Source organism: Cyprinus carpio, chromosome B1 (genome assembly GCF_018340385.1).
Source record: "Cyprinus carpio isolate SPL01 chromosome B1, ASM1834038v1, whole genome shotgun sequence".
NCBI classification, from domain to species: domain Eukaryota; kingdom Metazoa; phylum Chordata; class Actinopteri; order Cypriniformes; family Cyprinidae; genus Cyprinus; species Cyprinus carpio.
The window spans coordinates 29,753,564-29,771,346 of NC_056597.1; the positions used below are offsets into that span (position 1 = coordinate 29,753,564).

Sequence of the window (17,783 nt, forward strand, 5' to 3'; positions counted from 1 at the left end):
GAAATAAAAAGCGCCCTTCCATAAAATAAGTGTCTCACACGGCTCTGGGGGGTGAACCAAGGTCTCCTGTAGTGAATCGATGCATTTTTGTAAGAAAAATATCCATATTCAAAACGTAATAATCACTTTAATCTAGCTTGTGCTCACTGTTGTAAACGCAAGCAGTTCCAGGGGAATTACGTATGAGCTCAGCTTTGCGTATGCGCCGCTCAGATGTCTCAGGATTTCGATATAAGCCAAGAGGAGACTGGTTTTCCTTTGCTAAAGTAAGGAAACTATGCTTCCTTTGCTCCTGTTAACAAACGTTTTTTATTTCACTTCTTTTGAACTGAAGCAAAGCAACACCCACTGACTGCAATGATAGAGCTTGAAAGATCAAAGACAATTTTTAATATAACTCCGACTGGATTCGTCTGAAAGAAGAAAGTCATAAACACCAAGTATGCCTCGGGGGTGAGTAAAACACAGCCTAATTTTCATTTTTGGGTGAACTAATCCTTTAAGCAACACAATGAGATAAAATCATTTAGAACACCATAGAAACCACTTAAGTTATAATGAATTATAAATATATCAAAACATCTAAGTAACCACATAACATGCTAAAATCACTCAGAACACCATAGAAACTGCATAGCAACCTTATTGGAACTGAATAGCAATGTGTTAAAAATCACACCAGACACTTTGTCAACTACTTAGCAATGTGGTACAAATAGAACACCTTATAACCACACAGCAATGTTCTAAAAATGACTCAACTTTTCACTCACACTTTAGCAACTACATAAATTTTGCTAAAAATATCCCAGACCTTTTTAGCAACTACATAGCAATTAGCTTAAAATCACTCAAGAGCACCCCAAAAAATGAATAGCATAGTGCTAAAAATCTCTAAGAACACATTAACAATCGCATAGCAAGCTAAAATCACTCAAAACAGCGTAGCAACCGAATTGCACTGACCTGGCACAAGTGAGCACCACTTTCGTTTTCACTGGAACTCTTGAATGGAATCTACTAGCTTGGAACTCTAATATGAACCTTAATGATCAACTGTAATAATCTCAATCTAAATGGTCAGTTTTACTGAATTTGCAAGGGAAAAGTGATGACAACCAGCTCTTTAGATCATGTGACAAAAACAAACAGAAAATGTTATATATAACCATATAAAAATAAGGTTAAGTCATAAAGGTTGTGGTAGGTCAGTGTTTCAAAATACTCAGTATGCATCTACAAATATGAACCCTAGAAATTCTAATATGCAAGTGTTTTCTGAATATAAGCCAGGATATATAGAGACATGGGACAAACTGTAAATGGTATAGCTTGCAAAATAGGGACCCTGCCTTATCATCAAGCACAGGCCTGTCTAAACACAGTGAGATAACCCGGTTATGAGGTAAAAGACACTGAGGCTCAACGGCACTTTAGTACTTACTGTATATGCCGCCACAAACACTTCACATGTGGAGCACACAGAGCACATGAGACAGGCAGGCGTGAAATGTGAGTAGTTTTAATGACATAAAATGCGCTGTGCGAAATTAATCTTTTGTTTTGTACTGTTCTGTGGTATTTTGCGTTTAAGTTATTTGCAAAAAAATATATGTTTCAGGTTATTCAATGAGGACAAAATGGAGCAAGTCAACTGGAACAAGGTGGTTGGGAAATAAAAGGACTTGATGACGTCAGCAGAACGGGATCGATGTCAGTTGATAGTTATTGTTTCTTTTTAAATTATTTTGCTCCGTAACAATTAAGTATTTAAGAAATGATATATTCGTTTGATCAGTATATATTTTGGAACCGGAAAAAAAAAAAATGTTTTCATTAACGAGAGTCATTATTGTGATCCACATGTCGCTGTTTTACATCGTCCTGTAGGTGCTAACTAATCATCAGCCACTGATACAACAAGCATAGCAAAGTTGAATATAAATATCTGTACAAATGTAGCCTACCAAAACAAACATAGCGAAACGGCTAAGATTTAAATAGCCTCGCACAGTGCCAAAAATCACCTAGCGGCCCGAAACCCTAATTTCAGCATTGCGCATGCGCACTGCATCCCCAGTCTCCCGTTAGTTTCCCTGGTAACGAGAGAAGGGTGGAGGAAGGAATAAGGTGCATCGAGCTGCGAATAGAAAGGCGAGAGACGGAGGGAAAGAAAGAGGCACCTGAACACATGATCACTCCCTAACTACCCTTCAACCACACTTCAGCAGACTGTAAAACAGCGAGAGGCAGAAAAAGGTCGAAAGATAACATATATCCTGCGACCGCTGTGAAAAAAAACCCGGATCGGTGAGTGGAAGAGTGTTTCCCTCTGATTACTCGTTTTTGAGGTTAAACAAATCAATAAATGGAACAAATGGGGAGGTAGACGCGTACATAGATCCATGTATGTTTATGTTTGGTTTCCCGCGATGAAAAACTGTAACGTTTTAAATGGCAATAACGTTATCCTCTAACGTTAAATGAAAGACGCAGATCGTTGTCGCTTGTGTAGGAAACATCTCATGTTGTGGCGCTTGGTGCGTGGGAAAGATCCAGCCGTGGGTGATTAAGAGATAAAGAGATTTGTTGAGTGGCTTCTGTAATGATTTATTGTTTGTTGCTTATTTTGGGTGGCATATGGTGTTAATATAGGCTGACGACAGCTCAGTGGAGCATTTAAAGTGGACTAGGCTTGGAAACAGGACCACTAGAACACAATAACATACGGAGGTTTAATAAGACAAATGATTCAGTCATGTCAAATATCTGTAGTTTTCCCTCAGTTAATAATGTTGTTTCTAAACACCAACATATTGTACTTGCAAAACAGAGTAGGTTAGAAGAGCAAGCTGTGACACTTTTCACTGATTTTGTTCTCGTCTAGGCAAAAAAGTAATGTGAAATAAAGGTAATTCAACTAAAAATGTTGTTATCATGTACTCACCATCTGCTGTTTAAGTTTCTTTCTTGTGCTGAACACAAAAGAAGATATTCTGAAGAATGTTGGTAAATTAACAAGTTGATGGTATTTTTTTTTTTCCAAACTATGGAAGTCAGTGGCTACTGTTTGGATACCACTTCTTCAGAATATATTCCTTTTTGTTCAACACCCCAATTAAAAAAAAAAACAACAACAACTACCTAATATACACCAAATCACAACAAAAACAACAACTTTTGGGTGAACTATTCCTATATGATTTAAATGTAATAGAATAAGTATCAGATATGCTGCTTCACAAAACAAAACAAAACAAAACAAAACGTGACCTACATTAGGTAAGCTGTCCTGTTAGAGAGTGAATTGGAAATTACATTTCGAATAAAAATATAATAAATGTTAACATAAACAAAACATTATTTGCAAAAGCTTCATATTTATAATATGTGAATGAAGTTGTATAGAACTTACATTTAAAATGATATTATCATAACTAATATCCATATAAACAATTATTTTAAGTTGTATTTTGCTGCATGTTATTTGCATCTTAAAGTTTAATATACATAATATTTGAATAAATTTGTATCATAACTAATATATAAACTATTTCAAGTAGTATTGTTCTTTATATTGTTTTCATTGAAAACGTTTACTACTTATAACACTTAAAGGTAGTTATATACTAACTTAAAATAAATAATAATAATTATCCCTTGTAGCAACTTAAATTATGATCACAAGATAAAATTTTGTTTACTATATTTAAATCTAGTTTACTAAGCGTGGCATTTATAGTGGAATAACATCTAGCCTGATTAAATGTATTGATTGTTTATCATTTACTCTTTCACGCAGACATGTCAGAAATTGTGCCCCCTGAAGTGAGACCTAAACCTGTCGTCCCAGCTAAGCCCTCTCATGTGGCCCCGCATTCTAGTGGTCCCTTTGTGCCTTCACCCCAAGGAACAGGGGGTGAAGGTCGGGGATCTGCATTGCTTGGATACATTGGAATAGACACCATCATCGAGCAGATGCGGAAGAAGACCATGAAGACAGGCTTTGACTTCAACATCATGGTGGTTGGTGGGTGGGAGAGCAGTTTGGTCACATTTACTTTTTACTTTTTTCACTTTCTTACCATTCCCCCTCTTTTTCTCTATCTCTCTAACTGCAGGTCAGAGTGGTCTTGGGAAGTCTACTTTAGTGAATACTCTTTTTAAGTCACAGGTGAGCAGGAGGACCACAAGCTGGAGCCGTGATGAGAAGATCCCAAAGACTGTGGAGATTAAATCTGTATCTCATGGTAAGAGCATACTGATCATGTGATTTCCAAACATTTAACTGTCTCATTTAGTCAAGGATTCACAACTGCATCCATCGCTTGTTCAAGGGAAGCTTTTAAGCACTGGTTGATAAAGGAGAGACCTTTCACTGGACAGAAATAGACATTGTGAGCTAATTAAGAAAGACTCATTTAGTGTTGGCTGATGTAATCAATACACAGGAGGGCCAGTAGCAAAGCATATGTGCTTGGGAGTAAGATATGTCTAGACTGGCATGTTTTGTACCCAGGGCAAGTTAGGAGGCCAGCTGTTGGTGAATCCCCTATAGGTAAGTGAACAGCTGGCAAAATAAATGATATCATATATATCCAAATGCTGTTCAGAAAAGGCTGTATATTTATTTATTTCTTGACCTTGTGTGATATTGTTCTGACGGTGTTTCAATTGTATGTGTGAAATGGGTGTCAGGTGGAATATTTAAAGGAATAGTTAACCCGAAAATGTCAACATTGTCATCATTTACTCCCCTTCATGTCATTCCAAACCTGCATGACTTTGTCTTTTTCAAAGTGACAGTTCACCCCAAAATTAAAATTCTGCCATTATTCACTTAACCTTATGTTGTGAAATCCATAAGACTTTGGTTAAACGTCAAAATACAAATTAAGATACTTATATCGTACTTCCTTTGAAAATCCAGGTCACCAAATTTAAAAGATCCAAGACTTGGATTAAACTGCTTGATACATATGGATTCATTTTACAATGCTTTTATGACCTTATGACAAAAGGTCAGATGATGGACAGAAACAGCTTAGGTTTCTTTAGAAATATCTTAATTTTATGGCTGCAAAACGATTAATCGTGATAAATCACACTTAAGATAAAAGTTATTGTTTACATATTATGTGTGTGAACTGTGTATATTTATTATGTATATATAAATACACACATATGTATATATTAAAAAAATTATTTGTATGTATACATATTTATACTTGTATATAATTAATATTATATATAAATATTTTATATATAAATCTAACATAGTTTTCCTTAATATATACATGTATGTGTGTGTATTTATATATATATACATAAATAATATACACAGTACACACACATTTAATATGTAAACATAATTTTACAACATTATTTTGAATGCGATTAAATGCGAATAATCATTTTTCAGCCCTACTTAATTTGAGTTAGAAGATTAACCAAAGTCTTATGGTTTGGAACATAGACTGTAAAAAAAGATGACGTGTCTCCTATTCCTTCCACTATAGAAAAATGAAGCCAAATCATCTCATTATGGCCGCAGCCATCTTGAGTAAATGATGTCATTTGGAGCCAGAGTCTGCGCATTAGAGATTAGTTTGGAGCCAGAATCTGCGCAGTAGTGTCATGAGGTGGAGCCGCGGAATCAAACTCCCGTGACCCAATCAACCATAATGACACGCCCTGTTTTTATGGTATTTAATTTCTAAAATCAGACTTATCGCAAAAACGAACAATTGAACATATATCAGCGTGATAACAACTACCTTGAATGACCAAAACCATCTTTCGGAAAATTGTATTGGAAGTGTAATTTATTTTTTTATTTTGACTCAAGTTCCATACATTTACATGGAGAGGGCGGGGTTTATGACCTGTACTGCAGCAAGCCACCAGGGGGCGATTAAAGAGCCCGCAGCTTCACTTTTCAGGACGTGTGAGACACACCCGGTTTGGAACAACATGAGTGTAAATGACAGAATTTACATTTTTCAGTGAACTGTGCCTTTAAGAATGTTTTACTGTTTTTGTCCATATAATGGAAGTCAGTGGTGTCCACACAACACTGGACCCTGTTGGACAAAATATGGATATATGGACAAAAATGGTGTTATCTTATGAGATTGAACCACTGTATCCTGTCACAAAAACAATCACAGTTAACTAAACTGCTTTATTTGTAGCTGTGATAAATGTTGATTTTGCAGTGATTGAGGAAGGAGGGGTGAAGATGAAGTTAACAGTCGTTGACACACCAGGTTTTGGGGACCAAATCAACAATGAAAATTGGTGAGTATTGTGTGATTTCTCTGTTAAAGCCAGAGGACTGGCAGCTATTTTTAACCGATTTAGTTTTTTGCAAATAATCCCAAAAATGCCACTGCATCCTGCATCACTGCATCTAGGAAACTGAGGACATGCATTTGTGTCAGCTGAAATAAATGGGGTCAGTTGTGTGCTTAATTTCTGCTGCTACTAACTGGCATCAAAAACGTGTTTCAAGTGTAAGGGACAGTGTTTTGACTTTCAGATTTGCACTTGATGTGCACAGACAAGAATCAGATTGCTGGTAGTGATGCCAAATGTGAGTGTGCTTTGGCAGCTCGCCCTCAGTGATCACATCCAAGGATCTCAGTTAAAGGGACACAGAGTTTTTCCTTTGTCATTCAGATGCCTCAGACACAATAGTGCTGCACTGGCTGTTGGGTGCTGATGCTGACAACAAAAAAAAAAAAAAAAAAAAAAAAAAACTGCCTTTTATGCTGCTTTTTATTCATACAGAACCATAGCTTAAAACCTACATTTCTTTTTCATTTGTTGCTTGGGGTAAAAATAAGTCGGAAATACGTGAGCAGTGGTAAACTATAATATGTTTTGTGCGCTCTACTCTCAATAACAAAATACTCCAGTCACGTCACCTGACGTCATGTTTATTTATGTAGAACTTTACACAATAGATTACTTTAAAGCAAGCAGCTTTATGGTATTAAACATGAAAAATAGCATCAGTGGTTTTTCATTTGCTGTTTCAAAGTTTTATGTATTCTAACATAGCTTACAACATGCAACACTTCCCTATGTGTTCTTAGCTGGGAGCCCATATCCAAATACATCAATGAACAATATGAGAAATTTTTGAAGGAAGAAGTCAACATTGCTCGCAAGAAACGCATCCCTGATACCAGAGTGCACTGCTGCTTGTACTTCATATCTCCAACTGGACACTCGTGAGTTTGAATTATATAGTAATATTGTACTTTAACTCATATACCATGCTGTCTGTTGAGAACAGCAATAAGATAATGGATTTCTGTGTATTTACATCTTTGAGATTTATTTGTATTGTTTGTCAGTAGTTGAAAAATGCTTGTAGTTGCAGCTTTGTTAATTAAAATCTAAAATACACAACACATCTTTTAAGTTTTTACAACTTGTCGACATTGTAAATGGTTACACAGGAAAAACTGGGCATCTGAGGATCATACACTACAAGTCTTTCATGTCGCTCCGAACACACAGACACTAGACAAATGTGTGAACCTCAGAAAGGTCATTGGCCCTGTAATCAAATCTGCTTCTATCGGTCTATTAATTATATCTCTTTCCTCTTTCTCAGGCTTCGCCAGTTGGATATTGAGTTCATGAAACATCTGAGTCGTGTGGTCAACATCATTCCTGTCATAGCCAAGTCGGACACACTCACTCTTGATGAGAAAACTGAATTTAAACAGAGGGTTAGAATGAAAGACAGATTTACATGGTGATTCAATATCAAGGTAGTTTTCTGGCACTGGTTAACTATTGCTCATCATATTCCCTTGCAGGTGAGGAAGGAGCTGGAAGCGTGTGGGATTGAGTGTTATCCACAGAAGGAGTTTGATGAAGACATGGAGGATAAGAGTGATAATGATAAGATCAGGGTAAGGGGAACTTTGCACATCTTTTTTTTTTTCAACATCTATCATCCCTCATCTGTTAGCCACATTATGTTTGTTTGTCCCATTAAATCTGTGCATTACAGGAGGCAATGCCCTTTGCAGTGGTAGGAAGTGATAAAGAGTACCAGGTCAATGGCAAACGAGTTTTGGGCAGGAAGACAGCCTGGGGAGTGGTGGAGGGTGAGTGGGCAGAAGTGCTTGATGTGTCATTTCACTTGTTTTTATACAGATTTCTGAATAAAAAAATAGTATTCTGTTTGTTTCACTGTACCAGTTCTGATTAAAATATTTGTGTTTTTTAGGTGGTTCTATTATTAAAACAAAGTGGATGCTGTAGTGAGTTCTTAGGCAGGACAAGTCAAATCCTGAGATATAATGAGATTATCATTAATGAGAAACTTTCCGCAGCTGGCTAAGAAACCTATCATATTTGGGTCATTTTCTATATTGGGTGCATTTTCTGTCCCTGCAAGATAATCATCTCATGTTGCCTTTAAAACATGGACTGAAATCGCTTCTAAGAGGATTATGTGTTAGGTTTATATGTATGTTTGCACAAAGTAATACAAATATGTGAACATCAGGCATTTTAATCACTTTTTCAATGTAATGACTGGTTCTCAAGTTAGTCACAAGATGCTTTCTGCATCTTTTCCACTCTGTTAGTATATACTTAGGGCAGCTATAACAGTTTAACTTAACCAATAACCAAAAATAACTTTTAGAAGCATCAAGTATAAAGAATGTATTTGTGTTTGTGTACAGTATATTGTGTTGATAGATATTTTCTGACAAAACATTTTTTATCCCTCTAGTTGAAAACCCAAATCACTGCGAATTCTCCTTACTCCGTGATTTCATGATTAGGTAATGTATCAAACTTTATTTGATATACTAATCTTAATTTTATTGTATTCACTACTGTTTTGGTGTCAAAAAGATTTTCTGAAGGAGTGCTCAGCAAGGAAAATGACAGTAAACATGTTACAAAAGATTTCTATTTCAAATAAATGCTGTTTCTTTCTATTCTTCTTCCTGAAAACATATCATCATATCCATATTATATACTCAGGTCCCACCTCCAGGACCTGAAGGAGGTTCACTCATAACATCCACTATGAGACGTACCGTGCCAAGAGGCTCAACGATAACGGAGGTCTGCACCCCATCACCTCCTCTGGCCAAAGACACACAAGAAAGCAACCTGTGAGGAAAACAAATGAGCGGCATAGTAAGGATTCAAAGAGAAAGACTAGGATTCATCTTGTAGTAAATTCAGCTGTTGCATGCTCAGATGATTTCATCGCTGTGGAGGTTTTGTTCTTATGCTCCTTTTAACCCTTTGTGGAACTGGTCATCATCTCTTGTTGCACAACCTTTGCAAATTAGAAAAAGCCTTTCCCCTTCCCTGGCTCTGCTGACTTTAGTGAGTGAGTTTGCTCTTGATAATCCTTTTCAGCTCTAATATGATGGTACATAGCCTTGTGCACAAGCATTTGTAATTAGAAATTGCCCAGCATTGGCATGTCTGTCCTCTACTGGAACCTCTGTTAGACACATTTGAGCAGTTTTATATTGTTAGAAGGAGAATCGCACTGCCACTGCAGCCTGCAGCTCAATGGGCCTTATTTATTAAAAACATTTAGCACAACTTTTAAGTACCTATGCCAATTAAACATACTCAAGTTACGAGTAACATGCAAGTGTTTTAATAAGTATTTCATCTCTTTGGCCCTATAAAAAGGGTACAGCAGTGTTTCTCTCTAAGTACATTAGATTCTGTAGTACTACCCGTCGTTTTACCCTTTGCTGTGTAACTCTGCCAAAGCAAGTCTCTGAAGTGACCACTGAAGTATATTCCTACAGATCATTCCAAACAGGTGCAACAGTTTATGATTGCACGCCAGGATTTACAGTGGCTAATGTGTTTTAAAAATAGCTTCAGGAGGAAACCGAAAGAACACTGATTAAAAACGATCAGTGCCTTTAACAAATCAAGAGTTGTAGTTTTGAGGTTTTTCTTCAGCACATTTTGTATGGACACACCCCATGTTTGTGCAAACGAGTATAAAAATTACAAAGCTTTCTCAGCATTTTGCATATGGTAACAGTGATCAAAAACAGTGAACAAGTCTTATTATGTGATGGAATTATTATATTTTTTCTTTTCATTTCCCATGTGTGCCAACATTTTCCAAATGTGTGTTTTATGTGTAATTCTACATTCCATCACTTCACAGATTGATACATTATGTATGTAGGAATTCTATACATACTGAACCTAAATCAGTTCACCAATCATTCATGTTTTTCATATCACGTTTAATTAATGCCATTGTGGAATAATAAAACACCTCTGAAAAATAATTATGAAACATTATTTATTTGTATTTATGTTTTATTTATTGTGATTCTTATGTTTTAATTTAATAAACATGTTTTGCCATAAATTGCCTTGACTTTTCTTCGGGACGGGTCCCAAACACAACACAGTTTAGCATTTGTCTTTTCTACAGAAAACCGTTCAGTTTGAGTTTTATTGTAGAAACGGAGACAGAGGCCGTCATCTCTGCCTTTCCCACGTTTTGCCTGGTAGAGAGAGCTGTACGACTAAAGACTAAACTGAGTCAGTGTTCACACAGAGTCCAGTGAGTGGCGCGATTCTGAATCGTCACAGTCAGCACACCTCAGTCCACTCTGTTCGGTTCACACCGCGTTCACGAGTCCAGACGAATTATATCATCAGGTGTCGTTCCTGCCATCGTATTAATTTCAAACGCTGTAACATGGCTTTGTGACTAAATGAAACCGTTTTTTTATAAGTACAGTCAGTCTATTTAGATCCTTTTTAAAAATCCCCCTCATTTATCATGTACCAGAGCTATCTATCTTTGAGTGTGTCAAAACGCGCCCAGCGCGGTGACATTTTTAACCAAACTCTGGCACTGAGGTAATTGATTTTAAGTTGGTTCTCATTTGGACCAACGTTATTTATCGTGGCGTTTTTTATACGATACAGCAATACCGTCGTCTTTGTCTTCTCCGTGTCTCGTTTCCGGTTATTTGTGCTGGCTTGGAAAAGGAGGCGGGGCCAAATGCTCCCCTGCTCTGTTTATCTGAGAGAGTAGTACTTGTGTTAGTGAGTGTTGGTTAGGTAGTCAAGTCTACTAGTGTAGTGTACTTTCAGACCTCAGTTTACTCTTTATAACCTGAATGAATCTCAGTTACTGATCCAGTGGAATCCACTGAAACGGTTTACAGCTTTAGGTGGAGGAGGAGAACTAATTAATTAGGTCATGATGTAACTCCTTTAATAATTTACTCCTTTAAATAATGTGTAATTAAGGTAAAGTTGTGCCGGTTGCGCAAATAGAGACCTTTATATTGGTTACATAAACGTTTTCTGGTCATCTTTGTGAGCTCCCCAACAGCTCGCAGGCGGTACTGCAGCTGCAGTTAGTAGACATTTCACATGCTGCAAGTCATGACAAGAAAATGGCTGACCTTCACGAGGACAAAACCTGCTCTCTATACAGGTTGACCGCACTTTTCACTAGATTTGTTTGCAATAAAAAAATCAAAAACATGCTAATGTGAGAATCAAGTTGAAATACATTATTCGTTTTGCCAACATATGAAATGAACTGGGGTTTGGCACTTGATGTGCATTTAGATAATAGATCATTTTAAATAATAGCTTTGTTTTTTTAAGCTTACTTCTGTTTATCAGGTTGATTATGAAAAACAACTGCATATGAGCAGACAAAAGTCCTCCTACGGGTCAAAGCTCCCATCCCCCTCACATTAAGCCTCCCTCCCCCTCCGCCACGGTATCAGTCTCTGTTAATATTTAGTAGCTGTCCTTGAAATAAGCACAAGTCAAATCATAAGAGCCATTTCAACTCTAATGATCTTCTGTTCAATTAACGGTTCGCTAATATGCACTAACAGTATTTCCCCAATGCAACCGCTGCCACAGCTTCGTCTTCGATTCACCCAATTACTCTTTTGAGTTCGGTTTTCTTATTTTAGAACCGAATCAAAATATATAACGTTACCAAAGTAGTCCGATTGACTCATAAACCGGTCCAGAATAAAAAAACAAGCATTGAGCGGCAACTCCTTGAAATAACTCACACAAATTGTGTTCATGACCAATTCGAAATGAACCGAAAACTACTTTTAGCACACTCCGGACCAAATCAGCTTTGGTGTGTCCTGGCAAACTCATATATTATATATATATATATATATATATATATATATATATATATATATTATATATATATATATATATATATATATATATATATAGAAAGGTGGTGCTAAACTGAGTACATGGATGTCAGGGTTTGTGAACGACGGAAACATACACTCGAGCTTGGTTATTAACGCTCTGTAACGGTAGGCACATACTATATAAATAAAAAATTACAGCTAAATAATTAATTGCTGATCATTGATTTACTATATTAAACCCAAATAATATTCAACTGAACATTATTCGCGGGAAATCGAGTCTGACTAATCACTGCTGATGGATTTAAAAACTACACGTCAAATTTATTAACGGACATTCTATTTGAAGGTTGAGCACGCGCTACTGGAAACGTTCCTGTGCTGGTAGGAGGTGCTTGATTTTCGATTCTCCTGCTGTCCCGCGAAACGCGTGTCTCCTCCCCCTGTTGTTGTACCGTTGGAGAGGAGAAGAGAGCGCGAATCACCAGCGAACTACACTGTCTGTGGTAGAGTTGCTGTCGCTCTCGCTGTAGCCTACAGTCAGTCACCTTGTGCAGCTGTCTGTGTGACTGTATGCGATTCCGTTGCGTGACGATAAAAACGTTACCAACAGAATCCGCGTTTGCTAATGCGCTGTTTTTAAATCGATACAATACGAAACAGAGATCGTCGTAGTCAAGAATCGTTGGAGATACCGGGTATAAGGCGCTCCGACTGACCCAAACCATAGACTGGGTGAGTTTACACACTTCTCAAATATCAGTTGTTGTCTACTTTGTTTTTTTTGTCTGAGTATATTCCTAACTTTAATATACATTCTATTGTAATTAATGTGTTGTTTATAAAAATGTTGTTATGTTGAATTTGGGCTGTGTTTGTGATTTACCTGTCACATAATTGCACGTCAGGTGCAAACCAGTTTACAAACTTTATACAGGCTATGGAAATACATTTCTATGTATACTGTCTATGCTGTTTATGCAGAATTTATAGAAGATGAAATTTAACTTGGGTATAATTTTTTTTTGAAGGGTTTGGGTTTTCCAAAGTGATAACTACACTGTAATTCCTGTCAAACCTGGAAAAAAATCACTTCTATTTACAAATAAAAAAATTAAAAAAGTCTGCATGTGTAGATTTATGTAATATTTACATTTTTTTAATGTTGGTTGGCTGATATTGATGTGAATGTAGTATTGTTTGCAAAAGTTTTGTCACTGAAGAAATCTACTAATTTGTCAGCCATAATTCATTTTTCAATTAACAGAGGTGTCCAATAACACTTACCTGTGGTCATTTGATCTTAAGATGTTGGCCCCCCTGAGGGACCCATTCCACTTAAAGTAAAATAGCTAATTAAACCATGGATATTATTTTTCCAAAGTCTTCATCTCATTTATATGTAAATACTGTTAAACATATATATAAATGTACTAATCATTTTTAATGCTTAATTTTTTAATGGGGACAGAGAACTACTGATATTATCTTAAAATTACTACAAAAATGACCTTTAGGCCTAACTAAAACTTAAACTACTTTCGCAACAAAAAAAATAATTGTTTTCGAACAGGTTTCCCTCAATACTCCCCCACGACTGCTATTGGTCAGTAAACAGCTCCACCCCACACTCATTGGTTAAGCCAGTATTGCTGTCAGGCTGGTTGGTATTCTCAAAACATGTGCATTTTTTGTAGTGCCAAAGTGTTTAAGAACTGTAAATATTTTTTTTTTCTGTGTTCTTTTAAAATACCCTGATATGTCATCTTTCTTTGGTGGTTGGAGAAGGATTGCCTTTTCACAGTTGGGAAATAAGCATTATTTTTGCAGTTTCATTCAATTCTGTTTGTGGTGGAAAATGACACACTTCATCTTTAATGATTCAACCAGTCATGCCTCAACAAGGCCTCTGAATTAAGGATCCACTGAAATGTTATTGTGAGTAATAGGGGTTGCAGTTTTCCAAGTACTGCAGTTCATCATTATTTTATTTTGCTTGCCGTCATTAGGCCTAAATATAATATTAAGAGCAAATTGCTTGAATTGAACTGATAAAAAAAATGTATAACCTGGATGCAGGTGTTTACCAAATTAGGTCAGAGGCCAAGTAGATTGGGTTTAATTAGGCCAGGGGCCTTTAAATGGTTTAGGGAATTATATAAACAAATCACATCACACAAAATTAACTTTTCTGTACAAAGCAAACTTATTAAATATGAAAAACAAATGGTGTCCTTTCTTTATTTTGAACACCCAAACACCCAGGGGAAGTCTTGGCCTAGTGGTAAGAGAGTATGACTCCTAACCCTAAGGTTGTGGGTTCGAGTCTCGGGCCGGCAATACCTCGACTGAGGTGCCCTTGAGCAGGGCACCGAACCCCCAACTGCTCCCCGGGCGCCGCAGCATAAATGGCCCACTGCTCCGGGTGTGTGTTCACGGTGTGTGTGTGTGTTCATGGCTGTGTGTGTGCACTTTGGATGGGTTAAATGCAGAGCACAAATTCTGAGTATGGGTCACCATACTTGGCTGTATGTCACGTCACTTTCACTTTTTTTGTCACTTTCAAAATTGCTCTATGAATATGACCTTGGCTTTTTTTGAAACTGTATATGAATAGAAGATTTGATTTACCGTATGCGCATACTGTCCTTGCACAGAAGATTTTTGCATACTGTACGTACAGCTCTTACATGCAACTTGATTTTTTTTGTGTGTTAATAGTTGCCCCAAGCTGTTGTTTCACAGGATTTTATGAGAGAGTCGCCTATAACTTTTGGAGAGAAATTGCGCAGACATTGGACAGGGATAAAAATTTCTAGTTCATGTGTTGGCTGCCTATGTTCGCACGTGCTATCAAATGGAGTATACCTTAAAAGGCTATGTATTTGTACTGCTTTATAAAAATATTTCTTTGAAGATGTTACTCCTTAAAGAAAACCGATATGCTGTGGCTGATTTTGGCTTGTGAATAGCTCAAGAACATGGTGCCCCTTTGTCTTAAATTTCCTTGATGTGGATCATCTAAGTAGTAGAGTGTGGGATTTGGAAGCCAGTGACAAATTTTATCCCACTATTAACACTACATTACTTGCCTGGACACATTTTGGGCACTAGTGAACATCGACATTTGAAGATGGGTAGAATGGTCTGTTGAATCATGTTACCAGGGATTAGAGTAGACGTCAGCAAATCTATCTTGTTAGACTGGAATAGATCCATTCTAAGAGATTGTAGAAAAATCTTTGCTAACCATTAACAGCCATTCATAACTATCCTCAGATAGCCCAGGCCTAGTTGAAGGTGCATTCACAAGATATAGATGAACAGTCAAGTTGAGCTGCTGATTCAACACCAGAGAATAAGACTGAGTTATGGACAGCTATTGAAAATGCATGATCTTCAATAACTATAATATGCTTTGCGCTTCATGTTTACGCCATGTGCCACCAAGGTGAATTGTCCTACTTCTTTTGCCTGTCTACCTATTCCACAGTTTTAATAGTTGCTTTTGTTTTTTAATAATATAGCAATGTATTATTTTTTCCCTTGACTGGAGAAAAAGTCTGTTCTTACAATACATTATTAAACTACATATTACGTAAGTTTTTTGTAGTTCCACCCCTAAAGAGCTCTTAAATGGTACGGCCCTTTCTGTCAGTATTTTTCCCACTCTCACCATTGACATTCACTGTGGGGGAGGGGAACGACTGTGCTAGTCTTGAGTCACAGGGTAGCTGTGCTGTTGCGCGATGTATTTCCTGGTATGTTTTCACTTCTATACTGTGTGACAGTCGTACACATTTGTTCACAATCAAGTGTACTTGATTAAAATGCAATTACAGATGCAAGCTGTGCAGTGGCAAGTAGAAGGTGTTTTTGGTTCCAAGAGTACATGGTTCAGTCCTCCCTTCCCTTTTAAGCACTTTTAATGTGTACTGTTATATCACATATCCTGGTTTCGCTATAATTTATCAAAAAAAATCTAAATATGTTATTTTCTTAGTTTTCGTCCATAATTTTTTGTCATAAATAATACAATGGCTTATAAGCACAAACTTTAATCTTAAAGGAAAAAAACTGTGCCTCTTCTAACATGTATTCTTATCAAAAAAAACTCAAAAATGGAAAAATGAAAGGAAGAAGTAAGAGAGCTTATTATATCCTGAGTGAGGAGACTAGGAAAGAACTGGCTACTTCCTGATTACACAGTGGCACTGTGAACAACAGCTGTGTCGCTAGCAATTTGTGTCACATAAATCTTATTAAAACTATTTTGTGCATTAAGCGATTACATAAATTTCACGATTCTGAATACTGTTGTTGACTATTAATAGTTTAAAAAGGTTTTAGTTTAAAGATTAATCTTTAGGTTCCACAAAAAAACAATGTGAATCTTTTAAGATATCTCAAAATTCTTGCATCGCAATAAAAAAACAATAAAAAAAAGGGGTGGAAGCATATCATATTATAATATAAGAGAATAGGACAGAACTGGCTGAAACCGGTTGTGGTGGCACAGCTTTACTTCCTGAATGCACAGCAGCACTATGAACAATAAAGATTTCAGGTCACTAGCTATTTGTGCTTGCCGTATGGATAATGTGTTTATTATTAATTTTACAAATTTTGAACAATACAGCTATTTTGTGTTTTAGGTGATTTCACGATTCTTAATGCTGTGTTGTTTAATGACAGGGTAATTGAAGCAATGTTTTAGGTTTTAAAGGTTAATCGTTGACAACAATGTCCCAACAAAGAAAAGAGATTGATTTTGAATGAGTAAAAAAAAAATTACAAATGGAATTTCTTCAGGAAGTCTGCCTTCCATCTCTCTCTGAGAAGATGAATATTACATCTCTGTAAACCAAAAAGCAATCTGTGTTTCTTGGTGTCATATTATGATTATCTTAATGTTATAATAATTGTGGTATATGATCAAATTTGTATATGCATGTAGTAGATCATGGTGAATTTAAAGTGGCCACACATTAGTGTCACAATTAAGAATCTAAATAAAACTTTTGCTGTCATTTACTCAAATGACATTTTTATTTAGAATTACTAAATTGTATCACGAGAGTGTGAGTAAATGATGACAATGGTTTCTTTTTGGGTGGACTGTTATTTCTTTAATTTCTCATGATAAGAAAAATACAAGCATCATCATCTCAGTGTTCTGCTCATACAATAGTACTGCTCATAGTAGTTGGCTCAACACCAAATATTGGCTTCAGTGTGATAACCAGCCACTGGTGTCTCCATATAAATCGATACAAACGGACAGTAGGCAGGCCGTGGAATATGCATGATAGATGTGCGTGACATGTAACAGGAACGTTAGCTAAACCAATGATTTAAATGCATATAGTATCAATCATTTAAAGTAAGATTCCGTGATAAAATGTATGAGCAAATGATGATCAGTTGTGGTTATAATATATTTTCCAATTATTCCAAAAGAAAAAAAAAAAACATCATAATTGAGCAGGAAAATAATTCTTAATTTATTTTGCTGAAATAGTTAGACATGAATATGAATAATGGGTCAAAAAGTCTAACATTCTTATTTAAAGTGTACCCTTTTTCCTCAGTCTT

The 17,783-nt window shown here is 36.4% G+C and overlaps 2 protein-coding genes across 2 annotated transcripts in view; both read left to right on the plus strand.

The window, feature by feature from the left end:
• The first annotated feature begins 1,384 nt into the window (after nucleotides 1-1,384).
• Nucleotides 1,385-9,112, plus strand: LOC122133844 (neuronal-specific septin-3-like). Its single transcript, XM_042717174.1, has 11 exons — nucleotides 1,385-1,512; nucleotides 1,622-1,713; nucleotides 3,803-4,030; nucleotides 4,122-4,250; nucleotides 6,219-6,300; nucleotides 7,101-7,238; nucleotides 7,628-7,745; nucleotides 7,836-7,931; nucleotides 8,033-8,129; nucleotides 8,765-8,816; nucleotides 9,022-9,112. The coding sequence occupies exons 2-11, from the start codon at nucleotides 1,689-1,691 to the stop codon at nucleotides 9,056-9,058; spliced, it is 1,002 nt and encodes a 333-aa protein (XP_042573108.1). The 5' UTR covers nucleotides 1,385-1,512; nucleotides 1,622-1,688; the 3' UTR covers nucleotides 9,059-9,112.
• Nucleotides 9,113-12,629: 3,517 nt separating this feature from the next.
• Nucleotides 12,630-17,783, plus strand: part of LOC109080134 (activating transcription factor 7-interacting protein 1-like) — a 34,818-nt gene continuing 29,664 nt past the window's right edge. Inside the window, exon 1 of the mRNA XM_042717179.1 lies at nucleotides 12,630-12,923. The gene's annotated coding sequence lies outside the window, so the exon portion shown is untranslated. The remainder of the gene's footprint in view (nucleotides 12,924-17,783) is intronic.

Excerpts from the sequence above, each read along its gene's own strand:
- LOC122133844 (XM_042717174.1), top strand. The coding sequence starts at position 1,689 with ATGACGTCAGCAGAACGGGATCGAT. Across the intron at positions 7,239-7,627 it reads ATATCTCCAACTGGACACTC|GCTTCGCCAGTTGGATATTG; the intron begins GTGAGTTTGAAT and ends CCTCTTTCTCAG. Across the intron at positions 7,746-7,835 it reads AAACTGAATTTAAACAGAGG|GTGAGGAAGGAGCTGGAAGC; the intron begins GTTAGAATGAAA and ends ATTCCCTTGCAG.